General features: G+C 61.2%; 1 protein-coding gene across 2 annotated transcripts; it reads right to left on the bottom strand.

Moving 5' to 3' along the window:
- Window positions 1-236: 236 nt before the first annotated feature.
- IBA57 (iron-sulfur cluster assembly factor IBA57) lies at window positions 237-8,265 on the bottom strand. Of its 2 annotated transcripts, XM_053905090.1 has the most exons (4): window positions 8,224-8,265; window positions 7,740-8,114; window positions 1,529-1,878; window positions 237-1,381 (listed from the first exon to the last, which is right to left on the bottom strand). In XM_053905090.1, the coding sequence occupies exons 2-4, from the start codon at window positions 8,078-8,080 to the stop codon at window positions 990-992; spliced, it is 1,083 nt and encodes a 360-aa protein (XP_053761065.1). In that variant the 5' UTR covers window positions 8,081-8,114; window positions 8,224-8,265; the 3' UTR covers window positions 237-989. The 2 variants fall into 2 exon arrangements, with proteins under 2 accessions (XP_053761065.1, XP_019292775.2); XM_019437230.2 differs by lacking the exon at window positions 8,224-8,265 and having other exon boundaries at window positions 7,740-8,141.
- Between the last annotated feature and the right edge of the window lie 4,947 nt (window positions 8,266-13,212).

Below are 13,212 nucleotides of genomic sequence, written 5' to 3'. Positions count from 1 at the left end.
TGAGGGCCCAGATGCTGGCACTAACTCGGTTTCCTGTTAGCCTCTCCCCTCCGTGGATACGAAGGCAAGCCACGCCATCCACCGCAGACTTGGTGCTCCCTTGCTGTCCCAGAACAAGGCCTCTTCCTGGGACTCTGCTGGCGTACTTCACCTGGAGTGCTCTCGGTGTATCTGCTCTACCCAAAACGGAGTCCCAGCACCTTCAACCCAAAATGAAACCAGAGCTCCACACATGCTGCTTGTGCGTCACACTTTAATAGCCACTCCGGGGCATCACGCGGGACACCCCTAACCATGAAATTCACATTGCATGGGACAGTGCAAGTCAGTGGTTTCAAGAAGAGAAGAAAGTCAACCTCTTACTGTGAAAACATAGCCACGCCTCAGAAAAGCAGCAAGTAAACCAAGCAGAAGCTCCTCCATGTCAGAGCCCTGCTGTCCCACCCCAGGGCAGCTCCTGGGGTGGAGGGGGAGGGGTGCAGCAGAAACCTTGGTGCACAAGTGGGGCCCCCATGTGAAATTCACAGGGTGTCCCACAGCCAGCACATGGCACACCAGTTCCCAGGGCCACCTACCCTTTCAGCCAACCCCAGATGGAGAGGAATGCAGGCAGCCTGGGGACAAGGCTCTGGACCGTCCTGTCCTCAGCCAATAGATGAACCACCTCCAAACCCACACAGCTGGGACCCTGTCCTTCCCCATCGGAGGGAAACTGCAGCTCACCTTGGCACAGGGGCACGTGAAGGGCTGGCTCCTCCTCCTGGGTCCCCAGGAGGACTCCTGCAGCTCACAGCCACAGAGCAGCAAGGGATGACAGCCACAGCTGCCCGTGGGACCCTCTTTGGGAAGCATGGTGGGCGAGAAACACAAGCCAGCCACACCTGCAGCCCTGGGAGCTAGGAGGCCAGCCTGCAGAGTGCAGCAGATGGAGAGAATCCTCCAGGGCACCCTGGCAGCCCCAGGGCTGCAGGAGCAGAGGGACGTCCTGGCTACTTGGCGACTGTGGGCCACCAGTCCGGCACAGACACAGTTAGGGCCACCAGGCTGCTGTTGGAGGTCCTGATGTGGAGAGGGCCCTTAATCTTCTCTGCCCGCAGCAAGGCGAGGCCCACGTCCCCCTGGCCAGCCCTGTACTTGCCAGCGGCCTGACCCGACTCGGTGAGCACTGGGGCGCCCAGAGCGATGCCATCCTCAGGGACAGGCCCCAACAGCTGCACTGGGAACAGGCGTTTGCGGATGACGCCCATGTGGTGGGTGCGGGCGGTCAGCTCCTGACCGATGTAGCAGCCCTTAGTGAAGCTGACACCATTCATGAAAGCCAGGTTGGACTCCAGGGGCAGGGCCACTCCTGGGGGCAGGTCCCGGACCCCCTCAGGAACGCCTGTGGGGTGGGAGGGGAGAAGCTCCCTGAGGACTAAGGCCTCCTCGGGGGCTGGGGGATAGTGGGCTCGCGGAGAAGGGCCAACACTGGACACAGCCCCTGAGCCCTCCCCCCGCCCCCACCAGCACAGCCCCACCCCGTCCCTACCTTGCTGGTACCGGTGCCTGTGATAATCCCGGGGGTCTCCGAGCCGGCCTCTGGGCACCGGCACCAGGCCCTCATCCCGGACAAGAAGCCGCCAGCCCATGCGGGCGGTCCGGGGGTCAGGGGTGAGGACGCTGGTTCTGTCGGTCCACTCCCGCAATGGCGCGACCCCACAGACCTCCTCGGGGCGGTCAGGCAGCAGAGCCCACACGCGCAGCTCGGGGCACAGCTCCACCACAACCTTCCGCCGGATCCTGTACAGTGCCAGGTGTGTCTGCAGGGCGCCCAGCACCGCGCTGTCGCACTCCAGGAGGAAAGCGGGCACCTGTTCAGCGAGCTCATGCTCCGGGAGCCTGCAGGTAGGGGCAGGGGCTCCTGAGGGTTGACCTGGGGCCACCGCTCTCCACCCACCATGCTCCAGACCCCAGGTCTGCTGCAGGACCCTCCCCACCCGGGGTGCGAACCACAGGGAGCGGTCCACTTGGTGGAAGACAGGCCGTGGCTGGGCAGGTGGGACCCAGGTCCAGGGACCACAGTGCTGTTGGTCTGGTCCTCCACGTGAGGGGGAGAGCTGCAGGCAGCCTCACAGGACCAGGACCTGCCTCCTCCAGCCCACAGAAGCCAAGGGTCTGAGGTGGGTGCCCTCAGCACTCACGATGGGGGGCAGGCTGGGGGGTAGGTGGGACAGCAGGCAGCGGACAGAGCCGAGGGGATGTGCTGTGAGGCCACACACAGTCTGCCCAGAGCCACCTCCCACTTCCCAAGGAGAGCCCTGGAACCCTGTCAGGGCCCCACAACCACCCTAACTGCACTCTGGACCCCCACTGCCACAGCAGCAACCCTGGAACCAGGTGTGCTAACCACATGGGACACGCAGCACAGAGAAGAGACTGGTACAGGGACCTCAGGGGAGATGTTCAGGACCCACAAGAGTATATAACCAAGATCCTGGTCGTAGATGTGGACTGGACTAGGATCCCCAGCCCAGTGGAAACAGAAAGGGAACGGATAACACCTTCCATGAGCGTGCCTGAGAAACTACCAACTAGTGCCCCCCGACCCCTCCCCCAGGGCCCATCATCTGGTGTCCCAGACCCCTCCTCAGGGCCCAACATCTGGTGTCCCAGACCCCTCCACAGGGCCCACCAATTGGTGCCCCCAACCCCTCCCCCAGAGCCTATTATCTGATGTCCCAGGCCCCTCCCCCAGAGCCCACCAGCTGGTGCTTTTGACCTCTACCCTTGACCCCATTAGCTGATGCCCCAACCCCTCCCCCAGAGTCAACAACTGGTGCTCCCCCACCTCTCCCCTCAGCACCCACCAGTTGGTGCCCCGACCCCTTCCCCAGAGCCCACCTACTGTGACCCCAATCCCACCCCATCACTTGGTATCCCTTACATGTACCCTTGACCCCATTAGCTGGTGCCCCAGAACCTTCCTCTCAAATCCATCAGCTGGTGCCCCTGACCACGCCCCCACAGCCCACCAGCTGACGTCACCCACTTCTCAGAGCCCACCAGCTGGTGCCCTGACCCCTCCCCTAGCAGCCATCAGCTGGTACCCCTGACCAGTCCCATAGAATCACCACCTAGTATCCCTAATCTCTACCGTTGACCCCATTGCCTGGTGACCCCGGAAACTTCCACTCACACCCACCAGCTGGGGTCCTGGACTGCTCCCCCAGAGCCCACTAGCTGCTTCCTGACCCCTTGCCCAGAGCCCACCAGCTGATGTCATTGATCCCTTACCCTGAGTCCACCAGCTGGTGCCCCTGAACCCTTCCCCACAGCCACCAGTTGGTACCCCAGACCCCTCCCCCAGATTCAACAACTGGTGCCCCCCCTACCTCTCCTCTCAGAGGGCACCAGCTAGTACCACCCAACCCCTTGCCCAGAGCCCACGAGCTGGTGCCACTGACCCCTCCCCCCAAAGCCCATCAGCAGGCGACCCTGACCTCTACCCTTTACCTCATTAGCTGGTGCCCCTGACCCCTCCCCCAGAGCCCACCAGCTGGTGCCACCCACCCCTCCCTGCAGAGCCCACCAGCTGGTGCTCCCCACCCCTCCCACAGAGCCCACTAGCTGATGTCCATGGCCCCTCCCTCAGAGCCCATCAGCTGGTGCCCCCAGACAGTACAGGATTAAGTGCTGCCCTGGAGAAACCAGTTACCCCACAGGAAAGAAAAGCAAGGACTTGCTTGGGGTCCCACCTCTGGGGGCTCACCCTAGAGTGCACACTCTATTGTGTCCACATTCCCCACCCCCACTCCCACCACAAACAGCAGCCATGGGTCACACTGATACAGGTGGGCAGAACCACAGGGTATCAAGGTGTGTGAGTCCAATCCCAAGCAGTTACACTTGTCAGACTTCGAGGTGACCTACTGGTCAGACAAATGGTAAAAAGCCAGGAGAGGAGCTGGGGTGAGAAGGGCAGGTGTGCTGCACAGGGAACAGGGGACCCAGTGGTGGTGATGGAACAGCTGTCCTCATCGAGGTCACAGGGGCCACATGTGTGACCAAGGCACAGACACCAGCAAGTGCGTTCACACATGCTGGCGCATCGAGTCTGGGGGGGGACCCTGCATGAGCTCTGTTAGTGGCCCGTGTCCCACCCCTGATAGTGACCCCAGACTCCAGGAGGCAAGACACCACCCTGTGGGACTGGGGCAAGAGTGCACAGGCCTCCCTGCTCCTTCCTGTGCTCCCTGTGAATCCACCATTATTTCAAAAGAGTCATAAAGGAAAAGAAGCTGTCTCAGAGGACAGGGCTCCAGATGTCTATGCAGGTTGGGAGAAAGCAGCAAAGGGGTATCTCCCACCGTAAACCGCCCCGCACCGTTAGGGTTCTCTGCCACATGCACCTGTGTTTTCATTTTAAGTCTCGTGTAAAAACCACCCACAGAGACAACATGAAAGATGGCAGAGGAGGAATCAGGCAGGGCTGGGCACAATGTGAGGTCATGGGCACCATGTGAGCACCAGCCTCTGAGGGTCCTGGCCAGGGAGCCAGGTTCCCAGGGGCGCTAAGGCAGGCCAAGGCGGGCAGGTCCCCATTCTGGGTTCAGGCACTTCCCTGGCCACCTGTGCCCATGACTGTGCGCCAGGCAGACCCTGGGGACCAACAAAGCTAGAGTGCACCCCGGCCCCCCCTGTGCCCCCAAATCAGACTGTCTGCTGCACTTGCTACAGCTGAGGAACAGGGGGTGGTGGGGAGGAGGTGCACCTGTGCCCAGGGTTGCTTGCCAGGCCTGACCCATTCGATGTCAGGAGCACCAACACCCCCAGCCCTGAGTCACAAGCACAAATGTCCCCAGATGCCCGGTGGCACTGCCTCTGGGCCAGTGTTGCCAGGTAAATTTATCAGATAAACAGTGAACGATGTCTTTAGCAAAAAGCACCTTCCAAACACTGCAGAGGACGTCCTTACTCTAAAAGTCACCCGCTGTCTGTCGTGCCCTGCACTCTTGTTGCTAAGCATGGCTGCCCCTCCTTGGGTCACAAGTGCAGCTGCAGGAAGAGGGAGGCTGGGGGACAGCTGCGGCCTCACCAGCTGGCCTGGCTGTCAGGGCACAGGCTGTGTGAACACCAGAAAGGGAGGCCTGGGCCCGCCTAACCCCATGCCCAGAGCACAAGGAAACCTCTCTCCCAAGAGTCTGATGTCCTCTCTGCACAGCACCCACCACCCTGTCATCTGCGACCCCCCATAAACACAGGGGGTCTACCCTATGATCACACAAATACAGTCCCTCGAGGACGTGGCAGGTGTCAGGGTGTGAGGTGTGGGCAGGTATGGGACACAAGGAGGCCAGCAGGAACAGGATTGTACCTGGAGAATTGAGTCAGGCTGACTGGTGTGCTCCAAGGCACTTGGGGGAGTGGCCTACCGGGTGCCCATGGGGGACTGAGGACATAGTGCCCTCCAAGGTCCCCAAGAGGTGCCCCAAGGAGTGAGACCATGGCAGGGGGACTGAGTGGAGGCCACATGGGAGCCACATGGGAGGTTCCTGGAAGTAGGTGTCCCTGGCCCCACATTCCACTGAGCACACACAGGCCAGACTGCACCACCCAGGAACTGCTGAGATCCACACGAAGGGAAAGAGGTGGGAAGGCGAGGTGCATGTCCTGCTGGAAACAAGGGAGCAGGGGACCGACCCGATCCACAGAGCAGCAGACACAGACTGGGGAGCTTCCCACAAGAGCCAGCAATACCGTCCGTAGTGGAACCCAGAGCACCTTGTATGCAGCCAGTGCCTGAGGAAGGCTCCCCAGACAGCACACGTGTGGCTGGGACAGGAACACACACAGCCTCACCACAGGGAACGAGGACAGCAGGGGGAGGAGACCTGAAACATCACATGTGACCAGGGGCCATCACTCAGAACACACAAGAACACTGAAAAGTTCAAGGGTCAAGAAACAGACAACCCGATTAGAAGTGGGCCAGAGACCTTAACAGGCACCTCCCCACAAAAAATATGCATGTTGCAAACAAGCCATTGCTTGCTGGTGGGGACCCGAAACCGCACAGCCACCATGGAAGGAATTGGTGGTTTCTTACAAAACCAAACATTGTTGCATGGTGCGACCCAGCAGTCGAGCTTCTGGGTCCTTACACAAAATCCTGGACGTGGATGTTTACAGCAGCTTACCCACAACCACCCAAACTTGGAAGAACCAAGACATCCTCCACGAGGTGACAGGTGAAGAGACTGAGGTCCATCCATGCCAAGCGACATCACTCAGCGCTAAAGAGAAATGGCTTAACCACATGTCACTAAGTGGAAGCAGCCAATCCAAGATGGCTGCGCACTGTGGGACTCCAAGTGCCCAGCACTCTGGAAAAGGAAAACCACGAAGACAGGAAAAGGATCCCCCCCCCCCCCCCCCCCCCCCCCCCCGCCACCAGTGGCTTCGGGGATTAGGGAAGGGAGGGATGACTCGGGACACAGGGGGGCTGGGCTGTCAGGGTGGTAACAGCCATCACGTGACGGGTCCATGTCATCCCATACTTGTCCTCCCCACGAAAGGATGGGCCCTGGGTGCTGCAGCATCAATGCGGGTCCCCCAGGTGGGGACGCTGCCCTGAGGTAGTCTGTGCCTTCCCCGCGGTCATGCTGTGAACTTAAATGGGCTGCAAAAACTAAAGTCCACTTTCAAAGCAAAAATCCCAAGCTACCCCTAGAACAAGGTGTTACACCTGGGAAACCAGAACAGGGGGCCACGAGGCAGGAAGTAGATGAACCAAAAGGAGAAACTCCAGAGAGCACCAGGCAGGGACAGAAAGCGGGACAGAAAGCTGGACAGCGCTGGGCTCCCAGGAGGGTGGCCCTCTCCCCAGAGCAGCCCAGTCAGCCTCAGGTCAGGTGTCCTCCCCTCGATGCCCAAGTCCCCCGTGTCCTTCCCCAAGTGACCCGCCCTGAAGATCCTTTCGCAGTCTCTGAGAGTTCACGCCAGGTGCCCGGGCTCCGGGTGACCCCTAGCAATCCGCACCCTACGCGTGAGGCGGCCTGCCCCTTCGCGGCTCCCGTCCCTCCTCCCTCCCCCTGGGTGCCCCTGCCCCTCGACCTTCCCCCCGGCTGCGGCCGCCTCTCCTCCCTACACCTAGGTAGCCCAGCCCCTTCTCTCTCCACCTAAGTGACTCGGCCCCGCCCGAGCTCCCGCCCCTCCTCCCTCCCGTTGGGTGCGGCCGCCTCTTCTCCTTTCCTCGGTGTGTCCCCGCCCTCCTCCCGCCCCGGCGGCCTGCCCTCCTCTCTTCCCCCCCGGCCTCCCGGGTGTCCCCGCCTCTTCTCCTCTCCTCTGTGCGTCCCCGGCCCGGCTCCCGCCCCTCCCTCCCTCCCCCTGGGTGGCCCCGCTCCGGATCCCGCCCATCCTCCCTCCCCCTGAGTGGCCCCCGCCCCTCCCCCGCCCCTCCGGGTGGCCCCGCCCCGGCTCCTGCCCCTCCTCCCTCCCCCGGGTGCGGCCGCCTCTCCTCCCTCCCCCAGAGGCCTGCCCCTCTTCCCTCCGCCTGGTGCGGCCGACTCTCCTCCCTCCCCCGGCGGCCTGCCCCTCCTCCTTCCCCCTGGGTGTCCCCGCCCCTCCTCCCTCCTCCGTGTGGCCCTGCCCGCCCCGGCTTCCACCCCGGCTGCCGCCCCGGTTCCCGCCCCGGCTCCCGCCCCGGCTCCCGCCCCTCCGCCTTCCCCCTCCCTTTAGGTACTGCAGACGCCCGCTCTCACCGGTAGACAATGACGTCGTATAGCGTGCGGCCCTGAATGTTGAGAAAGTGGGCGTAGCCCGCCCGCGTCGGGGGTGGGGTAGCGCCGTCCGCAGGACCCGGAAGCGGCAGCTCATTGGTCAGCAGCCCCAGGAGGAACGGCGCGGAGTCTGGCCCGCGCACGCGCAGCAGGGTGCGCTCGCCCAGCGGGAAGCAGGCCCAGGCCGCTCCGTCTGCGGGGTCGCCGCCGTGACGGCTCGAGCCGTGGGCGAGGCGGCGCTTCGGGGTCGCACGCAGCCGCCAGCGCCAGGCCCGGCTGCCGCGCCCCTGAGCCGCGCCCCGGAGCAGCGCCGCGGCCGCCATCTTAGGGAGGAGTAAGGCGGCTCGAAGGGGCGGGCTGGGCGGCGGCGCTGGCAACCGGGTGGACGCCACAGCGGCCTCTGCCGGCGGGCGGGGCTACACGTGGGGGCGGGGCGTGCGCGGGGACGAGACGTGCGGGGCGGGACTTGTGCGGAGAAGGGCGGGCCTGCGCGCGAGACGGAGCTTCGAGAGGGGCGGGAACGAAGTGTGCTGGGCGGGACTTGTGCCGACGAGGGGCGGGGACGGAGCTATGAGGTGGGGCTTGTACCTGAGGGGCGGGGCCAGGCGCTATCCGTCAGCCTCCCGCCCCGCCCCCTGACTGTCCTGGCTGGGCACCTCCATAGGACGCACCTGCCCTGCTCCTGGTCTCCAAGAGGTTTCCTCTTGCTTTACTATGGTGATGTGCATGTAAGATGAGGGTCTCCATCGCTGAAATCTCAAGCGCATAGTTCAGCCCCAGCCAGCGCGCGCTTATCGTGTACAGCCGTCCCCCACTTCTATCCAGAACTTGCCATCTTCTGCCGACCACTAATCCCCTTCACCCGGCCCCCAGCCCCTGGGGCCCCCAGTCCCCTCTGTCTCCAGGAACCTGACTCTCATGAGTAGGATCGCACAGTGTGTGTCGTGCTGTGACTGGCTGATGCCATATAACGTCCTCCAGGTTCGTCTGTTCGGTAGCAGGTGTCCGAGCTTCCTCTTGAAGGATGGGTGAGATTTTGTTGTATGGATGTCCCACAGGTTGCGGACGTCTGTGTTACTTCCACCCCTTCGGTGTTGTAGATGTTGCTGCCATATGTATGCACATCTCTCAGAGACCCTGCTCTCAGTTCCTTTGGGTGTTGTGTGCACAACCATGCTCCTGTGTGTCCTCTGCTCACACTCTGCCCTTCTCTCTGACACTTAGGATCACCCCCTGTGCTTGAGGGGAAGTCTGCCACACCAGCTGGAAGTCTGCCACACCAGACTGCCACACCAGTCTGACCCTGTCCACATGGAGTCAGCGTCAGACCCCACAGGCTCAGCCCCACAAGACCACCCCCACTTCAGGCGCCAACCCCAAGTCCAGATGACACCTATGCTCTGAGCCACAGGCAACAGATCAGAGGTTCCCACGGCCCTTCCTCAGGTTTGATGAATGTTCTGGAGGGGCTCAGAGAACTCAGGGAAATGTTTCACTTTCTAGATTAGTGGTTTATTACAAAAGGATATGACTCAGGGACAGCCTGATGGAAGAGACGCCCAGGGTGAGGCACTGGGGAAGGGGTGGGAAGCTTCCATGACTCTCCAGGCATGTCACTCTCCCCACATCTCCACGTGCTCCCCAGCCTGGAAGCCCCCCCCCCCCCGCCAACCCCAAGACCGTCCCTCTCAGTTTTCTTTGGGGCTTCATTGTATAGACGTGATTGATTAATCCATTGCCCATTGGTGATTGATTCCATCTCCCCTCCCCAGAGGTCAGGGGCAGGGCTGAAGCCTCCAACTCTCTGGTCCCACGGTGGGGTCCATAGGCCACCAGCCGCCATCCCTAGGGGCTTTCTTTTTTTTTTTTTTTTTTTTTAATTTTTTTTTTAACGTTTATTTATTTTTGAGACAGAGAGAGACAGAGCATGAACGGGGGAGGGGCAGAGAGAGAGGGACACACAGAATCAGAAGGAGGCTCCAGGCTCCAGGCTCTGAGCCATCAGCCCAGAGCCCGACGCAGGGCTCGAACTCATGGACCGCGAGATCGTGACCTGAGGTGAAGTCGGACGCCCAACCGACCGAGCCACCCAGGTGCCCCCCCTAGGGGCTTTCCAAAGTCACTGCAACAACATGAACTAGGGCTTGTTATGAACACCAAGACACCTTCATTGCTGTCTTCAGTTGGGAAACCCAAGGGCTTTAGGAGCTCTGAGCCAGGAAAGAGTGACAAGGGCCAAGTCCGTATTTCTTACTATAAATCACACTATCACAGGCATGTACCCTGAGGGCAATTGCCAGTTCATACAGTAATTCTGTGTCTAATTTTTCAAGGAAACTCCATACTGTTTTCCTAGGTGTGTGAATCAGTTGTGCAACAGATGCCACACACTGGGTGGCTTATACAACACACACCTGTTTCTCAAAGCTCTGAAGGCTGGAGGTCCAGGAACAGGGCCGGTGTCTGCTGAGGCCTCTCTCCCTGGCGTGCACATGGTGCCTTGTCACCTTTGGTGTCTCTTCTGAGAAGACACCAGGCCTGCAGGGCCAGGGCTCGGGGATCCCTAATTACCTCTGGAGGGCCTATCTCCAGACACAGTCACACAGGGGACCAGAGCTTCGCATGTGGGTATTTGGGGGGCATAGCTTTTGAGCCCTGTTTCCCCCATCAGCTGTTGTCCTGTTTTTGCTCCCCTTTGGGGGAAACTGAGAGACTGTGTGCTGCATAAGAACTGCCTCTTAATCCCCCTGCACTCCCCAGAGCCCCAGCCGAGGTGGGAGATGGAAGCTGGCTTCCTGCCCCCACCCTGGATCTGTGTGGTCTGGGCTCCACTGCCCACTGCCCCTCCTGTCCTGATTGAGCTTTCTGAGCTCTAGTCCCAACACTGTGTGCAAACGGGGCTGGAGGCGAGGCCGAGCCAGCCCCCGGTGTGGGGCTCCAGGGCCATCCTTGGGCCCAGCTCCGTGCGTCCCCACCACGTCACCAATTCCCCCAACCACACTCCAAGTCTGTGTCCGCACACAGGGCATTTCCCCAAAAGTCCAGACCCACAGCCTGCCGGGCACTCCCCCTTGAGTGTCCTGTTCCTGAAACACAAGCATGTTTGCACAAACCTGACCTGCACACCGCTTCCGGGGCCCTAGAGCTCCATATCTGACACCTCCCCTCCACACACCTGCATCCAGGAAGTGGGGTGGCTGTGTGACACCTCACTCCCACAGCACATCCCCCTGGGATTGATCAGGTGGTCTTCTCAGGACTGGATGCTGAGAGGACCACGTGAGAACAACTGTGAATGCTAAAGCGCACCCCACTATAAAGGGGTTACGGCTCCATGGTTAGTGACCCCATGGCCTTCCACCCCAGGTCTTAGCACTGGCCCCTCACCCTGGCCTCCTCCTAAGGCCCTGGACACTCTGCTGATTCACCTGGTCTGAGTGCCTATGTGGCTCCCTGCTGCATCCCGAGGGCACGGGTAACATGGGCCATCTCAGCGTGAACGGCCCATCAGCACACAGTCGGAGCGCCAATGCTGGGTGCCCGCCCATCCCTGAGCCTCAGGCTGCTCAGCCCCCCTACTTGCCCAACTCCCCCTTGTCCTGTCCAGCCCTACCCAAGACCATGCTGCCCAAACCTGTGAGGTACTGGGTCTCTCCCAGCCGGGCCTGGCAAGCCTGGCTGACAGCATGGTGAGGGATGCGGATGGCCCCCCGAGCCCCCTAGGGTCTCCCAGGCCCTCGGTCCCCCTCCTGGCTGGCATCCTGGCTGTGACCTGCCATTCCTGGTATGTGGTTCCCCTGGCCGCTGGCCACTGGCTGCTTGCCCTTCATGGAGAAGGTCTTCCTCTGCCTGGCCTGGCATTCCACAGGTGACCCGGCACGTCGCTGCCAGCTTGGGGAGGATGGAGAGGAAGCGGCCCGGACAACACGGGGTGGGGGGGAAGGGGCGCGTTCCTCCAGCCTCACGTCAGCCGGCCCCTTGGCCAGCAGAGGAGTCTGCTTCCCACCAGCACTGCCGCCCGGCGCCACCAGGAACCGTCCCGACCTTCCTGGCGCAGTCCACTCGGCGCTGTCCAGCACAGCAACTACCCACACTAGGGCTGGTCAAGTGCACAGCAACTCAGACCAAGTTAAATGAAACTTTCAGCTTCTCGCAAGAGCCACACTGAAGTGCCCAGAACCACACGTGGCCAGTGGCTGCCTGCACCTGCCAGCTAGCACTTCTCCAAGCCCTCTACTCCGGGAAGCCCTCCCAGATCTCTGGGCCAGCCTGGCAATGGGGATCCTTGCGCATGGGCTGCCCCTTCTCAGGTGCCCCCTGCCTTGCGCCTTCAGCTCTGCATTTGTTGGGGACGGTGGCTGGGGTCTGCCTGGCTGCGGGGGAGGGGGAGAATGCCTGGCCACAGAGCCTCCCAGGGAACTGCACTGGTGGACCTGGGTTGTGTGCCATTGCCTCTTCTGAGGCCATGAGCCCTGGAGGGGTGGAGAGCTGGGAACCCAGCAGGCATGGGGGTCCTGGACCCTACTTCCCAGCTGCCACTGGGCCAGGGGTGGCTTCCTGTTATTCTCCCCTCACGGTCTCCTCCCTTCCAAAGGCAGAGAGGAAGCTGCCTCCATTCTGGGAGCGCACAAGCAGCCCCCCCCCCCCCACGGCCCTCCGCTCTCCCTGAACAGCCGGCCATTTGGCTCCGGCCGTGGAAACGGATGACAGTGAGACAAGAAGGCCATCCAGTCTGCTCCTGTTCTGGCCACCCCCCAGCCCAGCTCAGGGACCACCCCCCACCACCACCACCACGCAGTGAGGTGAGGCGGGGAGGCCTGGGCTCTGTGCCTTGGGTTCAGCCCTTCATCCTCATGCCTTGCCAGGTGCATGGGGAAACCAAGGCACGCACTGAGAGGGGTCTGTCCAAGTAGCACGGTGAGCATAAAGCACTGCCTCTGGGAGTTCCCAGCCCCAAGCAGCTTATATGCCGCGTCCTTCAGAGGATTGGTTCAGGCGTGGCATTGGGGCTGTGTCTGCAATGACAGGGTGTCAGAGGCAGGACCCTGGGTGATGCACAGGTCTGCTGAGGCTGGGGACAGCCAGTGACATCAGTGGAGAGAGCGTGACATCAGTGAGGCATGGCATCAGTGGGAACCTAAACCATGGCCATGGAAAATTCACAAAACTGAAGGCCCCCAGTGGTATCCACAGGCCCCAAGCCTTGAAACAGGATGCCCTGTTAACACACTCTGGCCGATAGGATGTGTATTAGCTGGGGTTCTCCAGGGAAACAGAAGCAATAGGAGATATATATATATATATATATATATATATATATATATATATATATATATTTAGAGAGAGAGAGAGAGAGAGAGACTTATTTTAAGGAACCAGCTCATGTCATTATGGGGCCGGCAAGTCTGAAATCTGCAGGGTAGGCTGGAGGCCTGAGAGCTGGGTTGTCGGCCCA

This window comes from Panthera pardus, unplaced genomic scaffold (genome assembly GCF_024362965.1).
Source record: "Panthera pardus isolate Hobbes unplaced genomic scaffold, ASM2436296v1 HiC_scaffold_1, whole genome shotgun sequence".
Taxonomy (NCBI): domain Eukaryota; kingdom Metazoa; phylum Chordata; class Mammalia; order Carnivora; family Felidae; genus Panthera; species Panthera pardus.
Note: the sequence above shows the minus strand (reverse complement) of the source record. Positions and strands in the feature narration are given on the sequence as shown.